Source organism: Pectinophora gossypiella, chromosome 3, assembly GCF_024362695.1.
Source record: "Pectinophora gossypiella chromosome 3, ilPecGoss1.1, whole genome shotgun sequence".
Lineage (NCBI taxonomy): Eukaryota > Metazoa > Arthropoda > Insecta > Lepidoptera > Gelechiidae > Pectinophora > Pectinophora gossypiella.
In genome coordinates, this window is record NC_065406.1 from 3614359 (window position 1) to 3628636 (window position 14278).

At 35.6% G+C, this 14278-nt stretch overlaps 1 protein-coding gene across 1 annotated transcript in view; it reads left to right on the forward strand.

The window, feature by feature from the left end:
• LOC126380363 (arrestin homolog) overlaps window positions 1-9736 on the forward strand; it is a 117182-nt gene extending 107446 nt beyond the window's left edge. Inside the window, exons 9-11 of the mRNA XM_050029748.1 lie at window positions 2461-2569; window positions 5197-5338; window positions 6079-9736. Of these exons, the coding sequence (XP_049885705.1) occupies window positions 2461-2569; window positions 5197-5338; window positions 6079-6620 (793 nt within the window). The 3' untranslated portion in view covers window positions 6621-9736. The remainder of the gene's footprint in view (window positions 1-2460; window positions 2570-5196; window positions 5339-6078) is intronic.
• Window positions 9737-14278: the final 4542 nt, after the last annotated feature.

The window sequence follows — 14278 nt, forward strand, 5'->3', positions numbered from 1 at the left end:
CAAAGGTATCACACGCGCTGTCGTGGTCTTTTATAATTGATTTCTCTTTTATTTCACCTTTGTTATCGAGGTCCCGGCATTTCCCGCTAGAGATGAAAACTACATTATTGTTCTACGCAACAAAGCTGGAATTTAATGAAAATGCTTTGAAAATAGAAAATTCCGTGTCGAGAAAAGGTTACGGTTATTCTTAAAGGTTATTCTTGCGTTACACGTCTGTTTCATAGAAATGGATCAGGGGTCTAAAAGGCCACATTGAAGCAATTCATCTAGGAAAGCAATATTGCTATTTGACATTTCTTTCTCACTTACTTTTATATGCGCAAATGTCAAATTGCAATATTCAATGAATCAATCATATATGTATTGCCTTTTAGATGAATTTCTTCGATGTGGCATTTTATTTTCCCCCTGCCCCCACCCCTGGTTTTGTTATACCATACCCCGGACACTTCATACAAACAACCTCGTTTTACACTAGCTATTACATTACATTTTTGGCCTTTTACCATAGAATAAAGAGTAATAACTACGTATAGAATGGTAACTCTTTCCTCCCCCCCAGCGTTTGAGCTACGTTTACCCCAACTCGAATATAGTTTAGTCTCGAATCTCACGATTCAAGGTTACGCGCGGATCGTTATTTTTATGTTGGATCAGTTAATTTTTAAAAATCGTTCGAATTTTGAAATTGGACGTCGACGTTCTTTTGTCTGATTCGAATATTTGATGTTATAGTAATTTCCCGCGCTGTTCTTCTTCTCTCGTGTGATAAGGTGGATTACCAACCCCATCAACCCTGGTGTCAGGGTTATTATTGAGCTGCCAAAGGCCCCTGACATGACTCATGTAACGATTACTTACATCACTAAGTAGTAACTGGGACCAACGGCTTAACGGGTCTTCCGAAGAACGGATCATCTTACTTTCGGACAATAAGGTGATCAGTCTGCAATGTCTAATCAAACTAAGGATCACAAAGAAATTTTTGTGATATTTCCCCACCGGAATTGGAACCCGAGACTTCCGGATCGTGAGCCTAACGCTCAACCACTGGACTACGGATGCCCGCGATCTAAATAAATATGAACTGATGATTATAAAAGCTTCTTTAGTAAGTAATACTACGTACCTAAGTAAGTAATGACGGCTAAATTAGGTATTGTAATTGGCAGCCCGCAGACATCACACACACAGATGCGCGTGTACGATAACGTCAATGTGTAGTGTCTGTGTAAAACGAGGTGTTTTTTTATTGTTTGAAGTGTCGAGGGTGTGCTAAAATGTAAGTCTGTTGTTCACGCCGCGACTTGTTCTGAGTGAGGCCCTTTTAATTCCAGAACGTGCACCACCGCCTTCAATCATTTCGACGAACATAATTTTTCCCTTTTTGTTATTGTTTTGTTAAAATTTTAAATTATGTTGTGTGTGGCGTCCTTTTATAATAAACAATTTATATTCTATTCTATTCTAAGTCGCTTTACGATTAAATTCCACTTCCATTCCACACAAGTTGCTTTAGCCAGACAGCTTATATGCTGAACCAACAGCAACTTCCAATATTTGATCCAATACGTGCCTAGAACATCAAACGGCTATAGCAAACACGTACTGCGCTCATATGCAGTCGATCGACTGCAAATCAACAACAGAAGTGCATTGCTTTATATTTACATGCTTTATGAATGTGGAGGAAGCAAGAGAAGTGTGTCAGGATCGAAGCAAATGGAATTCTATAGTCTCTACTTACCCCGGTGGGAAATAGGCGTGAGTTTATGTACTATGTATGTATGTTAAATGCTTTATAGTCAAAGAGAGGCGTTGGCCATACATACATTCAGGCTGTTAGTGACATCGTAACGAAAACTTTGGGAGATTATTCAGACCATGATTCTAAATTGATATCAAGTGGAATTTTCCGTCGCAAAATTCATGTTTGTTTTGTTTTTGAAATTATTTTCAATACTTTACTTTTGCAATAGAAAATTCCTCTCGATATTAACTCGCACTTTCGTATTCGTTACGTACTTTCGTGAAAATAAATAAACTGATGTTCTTGAATTTTCTGACAGGAAGTTCCACTTGATATCAACTCAGAATCATGGTCTTAATCATTACCCTCAGTATTCGTTACGGTGTCACTGACACCCATACTACTTGTATGGCTACCCGTACATACTTATACGGAGTGTAAGTGACATCGTAAAGAATACTGAGGAGAATGATTCAGCTCATTTTTCTGAGTCAATATAAAGTAGAATTTTCCGTCGCAAGATTCATGATATTTTTGTGTTTTTTTTTGTTACGTCATAACGAAAACTTTAAGGGATGATTCAGTCCATGATTCTGAATTGATATTAAGTGAAATTTTCCGTTGCAAAAGTATGAAAATGAAAAAAATACCACAATTATTCATATTTTTTTTATATTATATTCTATAATGTAAAATTTATTCCCCAGAGTGGAGCTAGAAGCCTGGTTAGACAAGGCTACGTACTCCCACGGTGAATCCATCAGCGTCAGTGTTATGATCGCCAACCACTCGTCCAAGACAGTCCGGAGGATCAAGGTATTCTTTTCTTCTATCGTGTGGGTTGTGAGGTTGATTATCAATCCCATCAACCGTGGTGTCAGGGTTACTATTGGGCCGCCAAAGGCCCCTGACATGGCTCATATAATAACTACTTACTACATCAGTACCAAGCGGGGCCAACCGGGACGAACAGCTTAACGTGCCTTCCGAAGCACGGATCATCTTACTTTCGGACAATCAAGTGATCAGCCTGTAATTTCGTAACCAAACTAGAGATCATAAAGAGATTTTTGTGATATGTCCCCACCGGGATTTGAACCCGGGACCTCCGGATCGTGAGCCCAACGGTCAAACCACTGGACCGCAGAGGCCGTTATCAAGGTATTCAATTATAAAGTATAAACCAGAATGCCCCAAATTGGGTACCGGAGGAAAGTCACCAGGGTTGCGCGAAATTGAAAATTTTCTTTATTTTTTATAAATAAATATAAAACCATGTTTACTTTCTTGCACACACACATAAATGCATGCCGATTTAGTACCGCGTTTAGGTTTTGTTAAAACATTTTATATGGTTCCATAAAAAACAGTGTTTGGTGAGGATTCCGTTACCTGAAAATTTGGGAACCGCTAGTATAAACAGTATGTTTAGTTTTCATTGCTTTCGGTTCCGGATGTCTGATGAGAAACCTGACATGTATCACCAATCCCCACATAGTATAAAGCAAGTTTATGGGGACGACGTGTGATCCACGGCGAGTCACAATTATACGCGCATGGCCACGCGTCTACCTGAACACACGCATACAGTACCATAATGTTTGAATTCTCCGCGCGCCGCGCCGCTTTCCATTACGGTACGCAGCACGAGTATAAATATCTACGTCTGTACCATAACTCGACAAAAAGATCATTATAAGTAAACTCTCGTAGCTACGTATTCAAATTCTTTATCAAAGAGAGTGAAATAATTTCGAAAATATTTCTAGCATTATGCCTCGTTTGATCTGTCTAACGAGGCATAAATGCTAGAAATACTAAGTCTACAAAGCCTCGTTTGATGTGATAAGCAAAGAGAGCACAAAGAAAGTGCAAATTAAAAAATAACAACGTTCAATGTGTGTCTAAAAAACAGACAAAGTAAACGCTATCCATTATAAGTAACTTAATTAACTCCGACAGTGACAAAGATGTATAGAAAAGGCAACTTTTATACGTAATAATATTTTGTCGACTAGAAATTGAAATATAAAATGCTTTTTCATTAATGGCAAATAGGTTGGCTGCTGGCCGAAACACGTCCTCTGAAAGAAATTGCTACCTTAGCTATAAGGCCGCCTTTGTAATTTTGTCTAATTTGTATTTCTGTGCATGTTCCTTTGTGTTCCTACAATGCGACAGTTTGAATTTCGTAAATTTTCGTCATACAGATAAAAGTCGTGCTTGTAGAAATTGTCTTCCGGTCGGATATCGTATAAAATAGAATAGAAATACAACGCAATTATTTAACATTTCATATTTATTTGAAAGAAAGTAACGTTTATTATACAGGGACAAAACGTAATAAAAAGAACTTACACAAGAGAGTACAAATAAATAGAGAATAGACATTCAGACAAATTTTAATTGAGTGTATGGATCGGTCAACAATTATGGTTGCTTAATTTAATTTTAAGTTAAGTATACTTTATATTTTAAAATTTTCCTCTTCGGCTTAAAATTAGGAGGAGGAATCGGAGCCATTGCCTCCTGCAGACACCACCTAATTTTATTTTAAGTTATACCTATCATTTTTTTATCCGCCGATAAGGAAAGGGACGGATGATTGACAACAAGTTAATTTTAAAACGAATGAATAACCCGAGCGAATAAAATAGGCGAGATCGCTGGTATTGTAATCCGTTTGACGTGCTGTCTACTTAGCTCAGCCGGGTTATTGGCTGATGTAAAATTTTTAGACGGTTGTTTAAGATTTTTACTTAAAATTGACGTGTATTCCATAAATTTTATGCCTGTCGATTACCCGTCCCTTTCTTTTCCAACGGATAAGAAAATGACAGGTATAACTTAAAATAAAATTAGATGGCGTTTGCAGGAATTAGTACCATTATTTACTTAGTGTTTGTTTGCAGTGTAGCTGTAGTATACATGGAAGAAATACAATAATACTTACAAACAAAACATAAATACTTATGCATATAAAATAATAAGATATATTTCAACATTAATAACTATTAAAGTTCAGTTAGGAAACACACTCACCAACTCTCCCACGTCGTTTCTACAATAGTTATTAATGCTAAAAATAGCACCGTAGTTAGTTCGCAAGTATGTCTCAAAGTGGAAACGTCACACATGACTAGCATAAAAGCATTTCGTTCCAAATTGAAACAGAAATTAATGTTTACATAATTTTACGCTGACGAAATACATATCACAGAATTGAAACTAAAATTAGTTTGTACCGAATGTGAAATAATGCAGTGTTCATACTTTAGGGAATAGAAGATGTTGCGTTTTTAGTAATTGAAGAGAAATCTCAGAGATTTGTGACCGATCGTGTAATTTTTGTGCATCTATATCATGACTTTCTCGATTTAATTTCTTTTTGTTCCCTAAGTACGGGTGAATAATATAAGCCTTCCTTCTTTTCTTTCACCCAGACATTGGTGGTCCAACATGTAGACGTGTGCATGTTCTCCAATGGCAAGTTCAAGAACGTGGTGGCGCTGGTGAGGGGAACCGGCGCTCCCATACAACCTGGACAAACCCTCACTGACACATACACTCTGACGCCACACAGAGGTAAGCATAATCAAAAAACCTAAAATAGAGTAGAACTTACCCCCGGCCCCGGCTACCGTTGGTCCCGGCTATTAGCCGTAAAAAATAGAATAGGTCACAGGCCTCCCCTCAATCAACCGGAGGGAGGCGAATTGTATCGTAGGTTACGCGTCGCTAAGCCTTCATGACATACGAAATACATCCATGCAGAATTCAAAAAGTTTATAGCAAGAATAATATCAAAGTTACAAAAGAAGTTCGAGTTACAGTGAGAGATTGTAGAGTTATGTAATTTACTAAGCTTAGAAAGTATGATTACTTACAAACTGAATTTATAGAATTAAAGCACTCAACAATTTTCATTTTGTCCAGCTCAGTAGCAATAAAAATCTTTGCATATTTGTTCCGAACATCGGTTGTAACGACTCATAGTCCCAAAACACAACTTTACAATGAACTAAACCAATGCAAATACATGTATACCAATGGCCTATAGAAATCTCTGAATAGTTTATTAAATGCAAACGTAATATTCCCGGGTAAACATGACCCATGCTCATGAGAAATTAAACAATTAAAGCAGGTCGAATAAAGATTGATGCTTGTAATTAAATGATTTCAAAATTTTACATACATTTCCCACCAGAGAGTTTTTTTTAAGTCTATTTCATTATCGTATCAAGCGGAACAACTAGTTATAACCAAGTATTCTAGGTACCTCAAGATTGGATCTGAATTTAATATAAAAAAAATTTTCACAGGTGTAACCAAAAACTGGATAGCGCTTGAAGACTCTTACTCCAAAACCGGTGCGAGTCTGGCGTCAACAGTGGTCTGCAACACCAACTCACCTGAAGAACGAAACGTCTTCGCCATATACGTGTCCTACTACGTCAAGGTAAAACTCACACTAAGTACAATGGGCGGAGAAGTTTCCGTCAAATTACCCTTCATACTGACACATTCCTGCATCAATGAAGCTCCAACTGACAGCGTGATAGAAGAAACAACGCCCAAAATGATCCTAGAAGGCAAAGAGAACAGCGAAGAAGAAGACGGCGAAGCAGAAAAGGACAACCAGAACAACAACGGTGAAGAACAAAAGCGACACGAAGAAACTGCCTTTGGTGATGAACCAGAGGTCAAATCACCGGATGATCATCGCTGCATTGCCGATGTTTTGGTCAACATAGAAAACAAGATAGATCGCCCTAAGAAGTTTGAAGGCACAGAAGTGAGGAATGTGAGACCTAACGAAGATGAATTAGATCTGATAGTGAAATATCCAGGAACGGATACGTGATCCGACGAGGAGTTAGAAGACACCGGACAAGGGAAAAAGACTGAGTGTGAAGTGAATCAGAAGAAGGAGCAGACGAACAAAACGGAGGTCCAAAAATGTGGTTTCACTGAGAATTTAAAGAGAGCCGTCTGTTGTATAGATAGGAGACGGGAATCATAGCTCTTTCTGTATTTTTATGTAGTGGTAAATATAATCCTCCAGAAGAACATTCACTTTACTATCACTTTGCACTTGATAATCTCCAAATTGACACTCCAAAGATATTTCATGACTATATTTTAAGTCATGATAAATTAATAAAATAGATTTTTTGTAAAATACATAATTAATTTGAATCATAAAAGACCAAATTAACGAAGTCAATCAAAGACCGGTCTGAAAATAACAAGAACGAATTGCTCTAGTCGTTAAAATTAAGAATGTACTAAATTTTAATATTCATAAGCGTAATAGTAATTAAGATTTTAATTATAATCACAAGACTTATATAAAGCCTGAATGGTATTACGCTTACTAATTTGTAGTCAAATTGTATGTATATTTAGCGTGGAAAGAAAAATAGGCACGTCGTGTACACTTGTTAAATATTATATCTAGCAAAATTGCCCTGTGAATTTCTGTCTTAACCTGGTCAATCTTCCACAATCACACAAAAATACTAGAAGTGCCATTAACCCAATGACCCAACATTTTTTGTTGTATTTCGCAGAAATAATAATTACACATTTCTGTGTCGCAGTTTATCGTTTGGCAGAAATATTAACAATGAGTACATCAATAATCCACGTTTTATGTAGCCAACTATTAGCATATCAAATTCGAGTTATAATCCCCCTAGCGTTACTCCCTTTTCACAGAGTCTGCTTACCTAACTTGAGGATTTGACAGGTCCGGTATTTTACAGAAGCGACTGCCTGTCTGACCTTCCAAACCGCGAAGGGAAAACCAGACCAATACAGGTTAGGTCACATACCTCCACAAAATGCATTTCTCCGGAATGTGGGTTTCCTCACGATGTTTTCTTTGACCCATGAGCACGTGATAATCATTTATGATCCAACACATTCATTCGAAAACAATCATTCAACAATCATTGGTTTAGTTCTGTGCTGGATTCCAAAATAGATTTTTCTAGAACATCTATAAGATCTAGATGATGTGAGAAAAACACTCGCAAGATCTCGACAATATTGGGTTAGGTTACAAATATTTATACAGCCAGATTTAGTTACCTTCACGATCGATTCTCAAGAGCACTAACGTATCGTTGAAGTGCTAAGAGTGATTCCAAATCTTGTATTATGGCGGAAGAAATTACTAAATAAATAACAGTTAAAAAACTAAAGTCTAAAGTAAAATCTTTTAATTATGCGAAGTCTTTCAATGCACATGTCTTTACTATGCTTATTATGTAACTGTCGAATAACCAAGAGAAATTAGAACATGCATATTTATGTTGATTTCTGCAAAATGATAATCTGCAAAACGCCAAACAATGGAGATTCCAAGGCCAGATAGAAATGTTAACAAAGCCTAAATTTTGTAAATTATAATTCCTTTATTCAGATATTCAATCTTATATTTGTGCCTAAAAGGACTTGCCTAAACAATCTTTCCCTCGTACCTACTGTAGACGACAGGTCGACATGGCAATTCTCTAGTGACGTGACGTTTTCAATATCGATATATTTTTATTATGTATGTAACAAAATGTGAATAAAATAATACCACGTTTTCATTTAAGTTAATATTTATTCATCTGAATCATCTAACGTATCGCTACAAAAACTTAAAGAATCTTCGTCACTGGTATCTCCGACTTTTATAATAAAATCTTCCATTTCATTTTCCATTCCCATGTCTTTTTCCCAATATTCATTTTCAAGGTTAGGTCACAATAGTAATAAATTATGTGAGCGAGATTATTATGAGATTAAACGAACTTACCTGTAAGTGAAGTTCTATCTCAATTATACGAAGCTCCTTGTTCGAGAGGTTTTAAACAGTGTAGTCTACGTCTTATGCTCCAGCATCGTCACAATTTTCAAAGCTCATATCCAAAGCTAAAAAAAAAGTTAGTTTCCCGCTTCCTGAACGCAGCTGTCAACTAATGTCATTATGTTTAAAGCATGTTTCATGGACAACTCCATCACCTGTGGAAGCTTTAGGGCGGGATATTAAAATTGAAGGGAGGGAGTCCTCTCGAACAAGGAGCTTCGTATAATTGAGATAGAACTTCACTTACAGGTAAGTTCGTTTAATCTCATAATTATACTCGCTCCTTGTTCGAGAGGTTTTAAACAGTGTAGATGTTCAAAGTTTAGTTGGGAATGAAACATTTAAATTGAAACGAGTACCAATAATATGATTATTCATTAATTAATAAAGTACATTGTTATCACGAAAGCTAATTAAGCTGCCCATGACTTTAATCCCAATAAAGGCAGTGAGAGGCACAGCCGTCGCCTGATAAACTCAGCGCGGCGTTCCACCAAACGTTTTGATATTATCATGTAAAAAACAATAAGAATAATAACTGTTCGCTAAACAAGTTTCACCAGTTCTCAAGAATGGAAACGATATTATGTATGTTATATAATATATGGTTATACTATACTGTACTAGAATAGATACATAGTTCTAAATAATTAAGTTGAAGTTGAGCAAGTACATTAAATACCTATTTCACATTACTATCAATTTCACAACAAAAGAACTACACAAGAACAAATTTCTGATGGAGCTCAACATCAAGATTGGCTATAAGAGCCTCACAGGGACCTCACCATAGAGCACATTTCCGAAGCTCTTGAACAACAACGATAGTTATAGTCGAAAGGACTGTGAGACTTCATCATATAGTATAACACTCATTTTTCATTGGCATACCAAGGGCTACAATAATTATCAAAGTTACACATTATTTGTTTACATACATAAAAGAAGAAGAAATACATAAAGAAGAACGGGTAATGACGAGGGCACCCAGACACAAGATTGATTGTAACATCCTGTGCTAAGTTGGCAATTGTTGTCGACATTGAGTAGTTAAATGAATCCTAAGACAACATGTCAAATTGATTAGAGAAAATACAAATATAAGTGCAAGTAAGAATTTCGATACATTTATTCAAATGACCTTTTTCATTAAAATATTCAGAACCACTGAACTAAACTTTCCTCTTTATTATAAGATATTGTTAAATGAGGCTGAAAGTATAAAGAGGGGAAGTGCATTTACATTATGTACTTGTGTGATAATTATCTTCGTAATAATTAAGATTTTGTTTTTATTAAAATAGATTACCTGAGCCCAAGTTATTGTGTATTACCTAATATCGACCATATGGGCTTGGTAATAATATTTAGTATATTTTTTTATGTGGTAATAATAAATATAACTTGTTGTGGATTTTTTTCCTATTCCTCTATGCAACCTTTCACCCACCAATCAGATGATAGAACAACGTGCACACAACACATTAACACACGTAACATTGTTTACGCAGCTATCTCTTTAGTGTAATAATTATTGAATTTGTTTTTAGGACAGTAATAGTGACGTCCTATTATTTACTGGAAAAAATAAATAAATGAATAAAACATATTTTACCCTTAGGTGTGCAGTTACATATAAGGATAACATTAATTTATTAATTATCGGTCGTGTAGGTATATTATCATCGTTCGTAAAAATCATCCTTTCCTTTAACCTAACTTAACATGATCCTGTTGTTTGCACAGGGATTCACTTCTCGTACCCATCCTGAAGATTTAATATGTCAGGTTATTTAGTGAAGGGACCTGCCTGATTTACGTTACAACACTAACCGAAAAATAAGATAAACATATATTTATCATGAAAATATTATTGTTACTTCTCCACTGCAGTTTGGTTCCGATTGATTAAGTGGAGGGACATTATTGTTGTAATTTTTATATTAATTGTAAACTGTGTTTTGGGCTGATCAGCAACAACATAATAAATCTACAACAACATAATTTAGAGAAAACGCTAATGGTGATGTAAGTTATATGTTACTAATGAAGTATTTTTCCTTCCTTTTCACCTATGAGTTAATAATAAAAAGGGCAACTATTCTATCTAACCGAACTAGGTATCAATATTTTACAATTTCGAATGTAATACTTGAAGGAAATTTTCATTGAAGTTATAATATTATCAGGTAGGTACCCCAATTTATACTGAGATTAGTATTGTTATTCCTGATTAACAAAGACAGGATTTGAATCCCATGTCTTAATGATAATGCTAAAACTTTTAGTGATAGACATTCGGAATTAATTTTACCAGAATTTTGAAAAATATATTTGCTTGTGCAAATTTTCCCATTATAACTTTATAGGGAATTCTTCCTCCTCATGAGGTACTATTCTTAAACGGTCTTGCTGCCTGGGCCACTGTTGATACTAATGGCTGTGAGACTGCTAATACATCTGGTTGTAGCTCTGCTACTACTGCTGGCTGTAGGGCTGCTGGTACTGCTGGTTATAGCACTGCTGATCATGACTGGTTGCATCACTGCTTTTATTGCTGGCTGTGGGGCGGCCTGCTGATACTGTTCCTTGTGGGCCTTCTGTTCATGCTGTTGGCTGTGGGGCTGCCTGCTGATACTGTTGTCTCTGTTCCACAGATCCTGTTGCTATCTCGTTTACTCACTCTTCGGGCAATGTTATTCATTATTATTTATGTGCTATTTGAATTTTATGATGTTGGTTGAAAGAATTTAATAGCAGTATTCTCTAACCATGTCTTGTGTACAGTTATCTCTTTTGAAAGTAATCTCTGACATTACATACTTTGATTTCTAGCACAGTTGAGGTTGATTAATAGAACAGAGGCTTTTAGGTTTTGAATTGTCGGTTATTTCTTCAGAATTTGTACTCTCATTATTTTATAATAATCAATTTGACATAATAGTCTATTGTTTCTCAGCATTAGTCTAATCTTGAGTTTCAACATGGGTAGGTAAGCCCCGACAATTCAATGGTTTATCTTCGATTCCACAAGTGACAAACCAAACATGGAAATAAAAGTATAAAAAATAGTTGGTCTATGTTCTAGCTATCTACTAGCGTTTAGCAAAAGGCGATACTTGTAGTGGTAGCTTTATGTTATTTGAGTTGATACCATCAAGTCCATTGTCTATCCTCTAAGTGATAGCTCTAGGTATGGAAATGAGAAATAGGTATATAGCGCTTGCTAATGCCGACCATAATCGTGGTAGCTCTTATATTAATAGGGTTCATACCATAAAGTCCATTGTCTATCCTCTAAGTGATAGCTCTAAGTATGGAAATGAGAAATAGGTATATAGCGCTTGCCAATGCCGACCATAATCGTGGTAGCTCTTATGTTAATATGGTTCATACCATCAAGTCCATTGTCTATCCTCTAAGTGATAGCTCTAAGTATGGAAATGAGAAATAGGTATGTTAGCGCTTGTCAATGGCGACTTTCTTAGTGGTAGCTCTTACATTCATTGTGTTGATACCTTCAAGTCCATTGTCTATCCTCTAAGTGATAGCTCTAGGCATGGAAATGATAAATAGGTATATTAGCGCTTGGCAATGGCGACCTTCCTGGTGGTAGATCTTTTGTTAATTAGGTTGATACCATCAAGTCCATTGTCTATCCTCTAAGTGATAGCTCTAAGTATGGAAATGAGAAATAGGTATGTTAGCGCTTGTCAGTGGCGACCTTCCTAGTGGTAGCTCTTATGTTCATTGCATTGATACCTTCAAGTCTATTGTCTATCCTCTAAGTGATAGCTCTAGGTATGGAAATGAGAAATAGATATGTTAGCGCTTGTCAATGGCGACTTTCTTAGTGGTAGCTCTTACATTCATTGCATTGATACCTTCAAGTCTATTGTCTATCCTCTAAGTGATAGCTCTAGGTATGGAAATGACAAATAGGTATATTATCGCTTATCAATGGCGACCTTCCTAATGGTAGCTCTTATGTGCATTGTGCCTTTAAGTCCATTGTCTATCCTCTAAGTGATAGCTCTAGGTATGGAAATGTAAAATAGGTATATTAGCGCTTAGCAATGGTCTTAGTGGTTGATTTTTATGTTAATAGGGTTGATACATCAAGTCCATTGTCTATCCTCTATTGTGATAGCTCTAAAGGGAAACAAATAGTCTGTCTATTCTCTAGTCAGACAGTTCACTACTAGTGCTTAACTAGGTGACTCTCCAAGTGGTGTTCTCTTGTTGGTTAGGTTGGTACCAATAATCATCACCCATACGTTGGAAGCTTGAATTATAATAAGATTAGAGTAATTTGGAAGAAATTGCTTACTATAATAAGGCTATCTTTTGCCTGTACTCTCTTAACACTCTTTCTGTTTTTATTGTTAGGGTATATTATCATCATCTTATATTGTAAGTATCATTCGGAGAAGATAACATTATTAACACCACTTAACAGAGACTGTGAGAAGGGATTATGTACTGTTATAATATATATAATATCATTTTTAAGTATGGTTATCTTGTAGTAAACCAATTATAATCCTCTAAATGTTTTAAGTGTTATCTTGAATAAGTTATGTATCTTGTCTACCAATGGTGTAGATGACCTCTGTGATATTGAGTACTACTGTGTCATAGGTACTTCTTGATGAACAGGGTAAACATGAAGTGCTTCTGTCATCTAATTATCTGAACTTGTCAAATTATTTCCGAGTTAATTATTTACTTTTCTATGCCATTCTGCGGTTATATTTCACTGGTTCTCTTTGTTTTATAATAAAACTGCTCATTTCATTCGCTGATAGTAAGTTATCAACCGCAACATAAGCCAAGAACACAATTACAAAAAGAAACAAAAATTTTTTTTTTTGACAAATGAAAATAAAAACGCGGCAATCAGGGACTGAAGACAAGGCTTAGGCCTATTTTGATCGTGATTTTCGAATATTAAATCACTAAAGTCAAGACTGTATAGTCCTGAGATCTTTGCCTGCCTTATATAAGGCGAATTTAAACAACATCAACATCGGAATAAAGTATAACTTTTAAATCACTGTTATAACACGAACACGATACAATTTTAATATTATTATTATTTCTGTTAATAAAACTAGTTACTTTTATTAGTAATAAGTACCAACTTAAGTTACTTCTTCGAATGTTAGAATTATAAAATTATAACCTCAAAAAAAAGTAATTTGTTTTCGACAATAAAAGGAATTAAATTGAATTGATCATAATTATATCTTCTCTTGTTTTAGTAGATGGATAATGTTAAGACTTACCAGTATAATCCACGTTTTGTTTTATCAAAAAGAACTTACGCTCGTCGTCATCCACATTTTTTCTTTGGTACTGTTTCTAGCTTTTTTAGAGAAAAAAGCACTTGATTATGTAAGTAACAGATTTTTCGCACTATATCAATCATGTTTTTGTATTAAATATTAGTTTTCAATTAGTTTATTTACGGAGGCGAAGTGACGCGCCGGTGCACAAAAACCGTAATGACATTAGTTGACAGCTGCGTTCAGGAAGCGGGAAACTAACTTTTTTTTTAGCTTTGGATATGAGCTTTGAAAATTGTGACGATGCTGGAGCATAAGACGTAGACTACACTGTTTAAAACCTCTCGAACAAGGAGCGAGTATAATAATCGA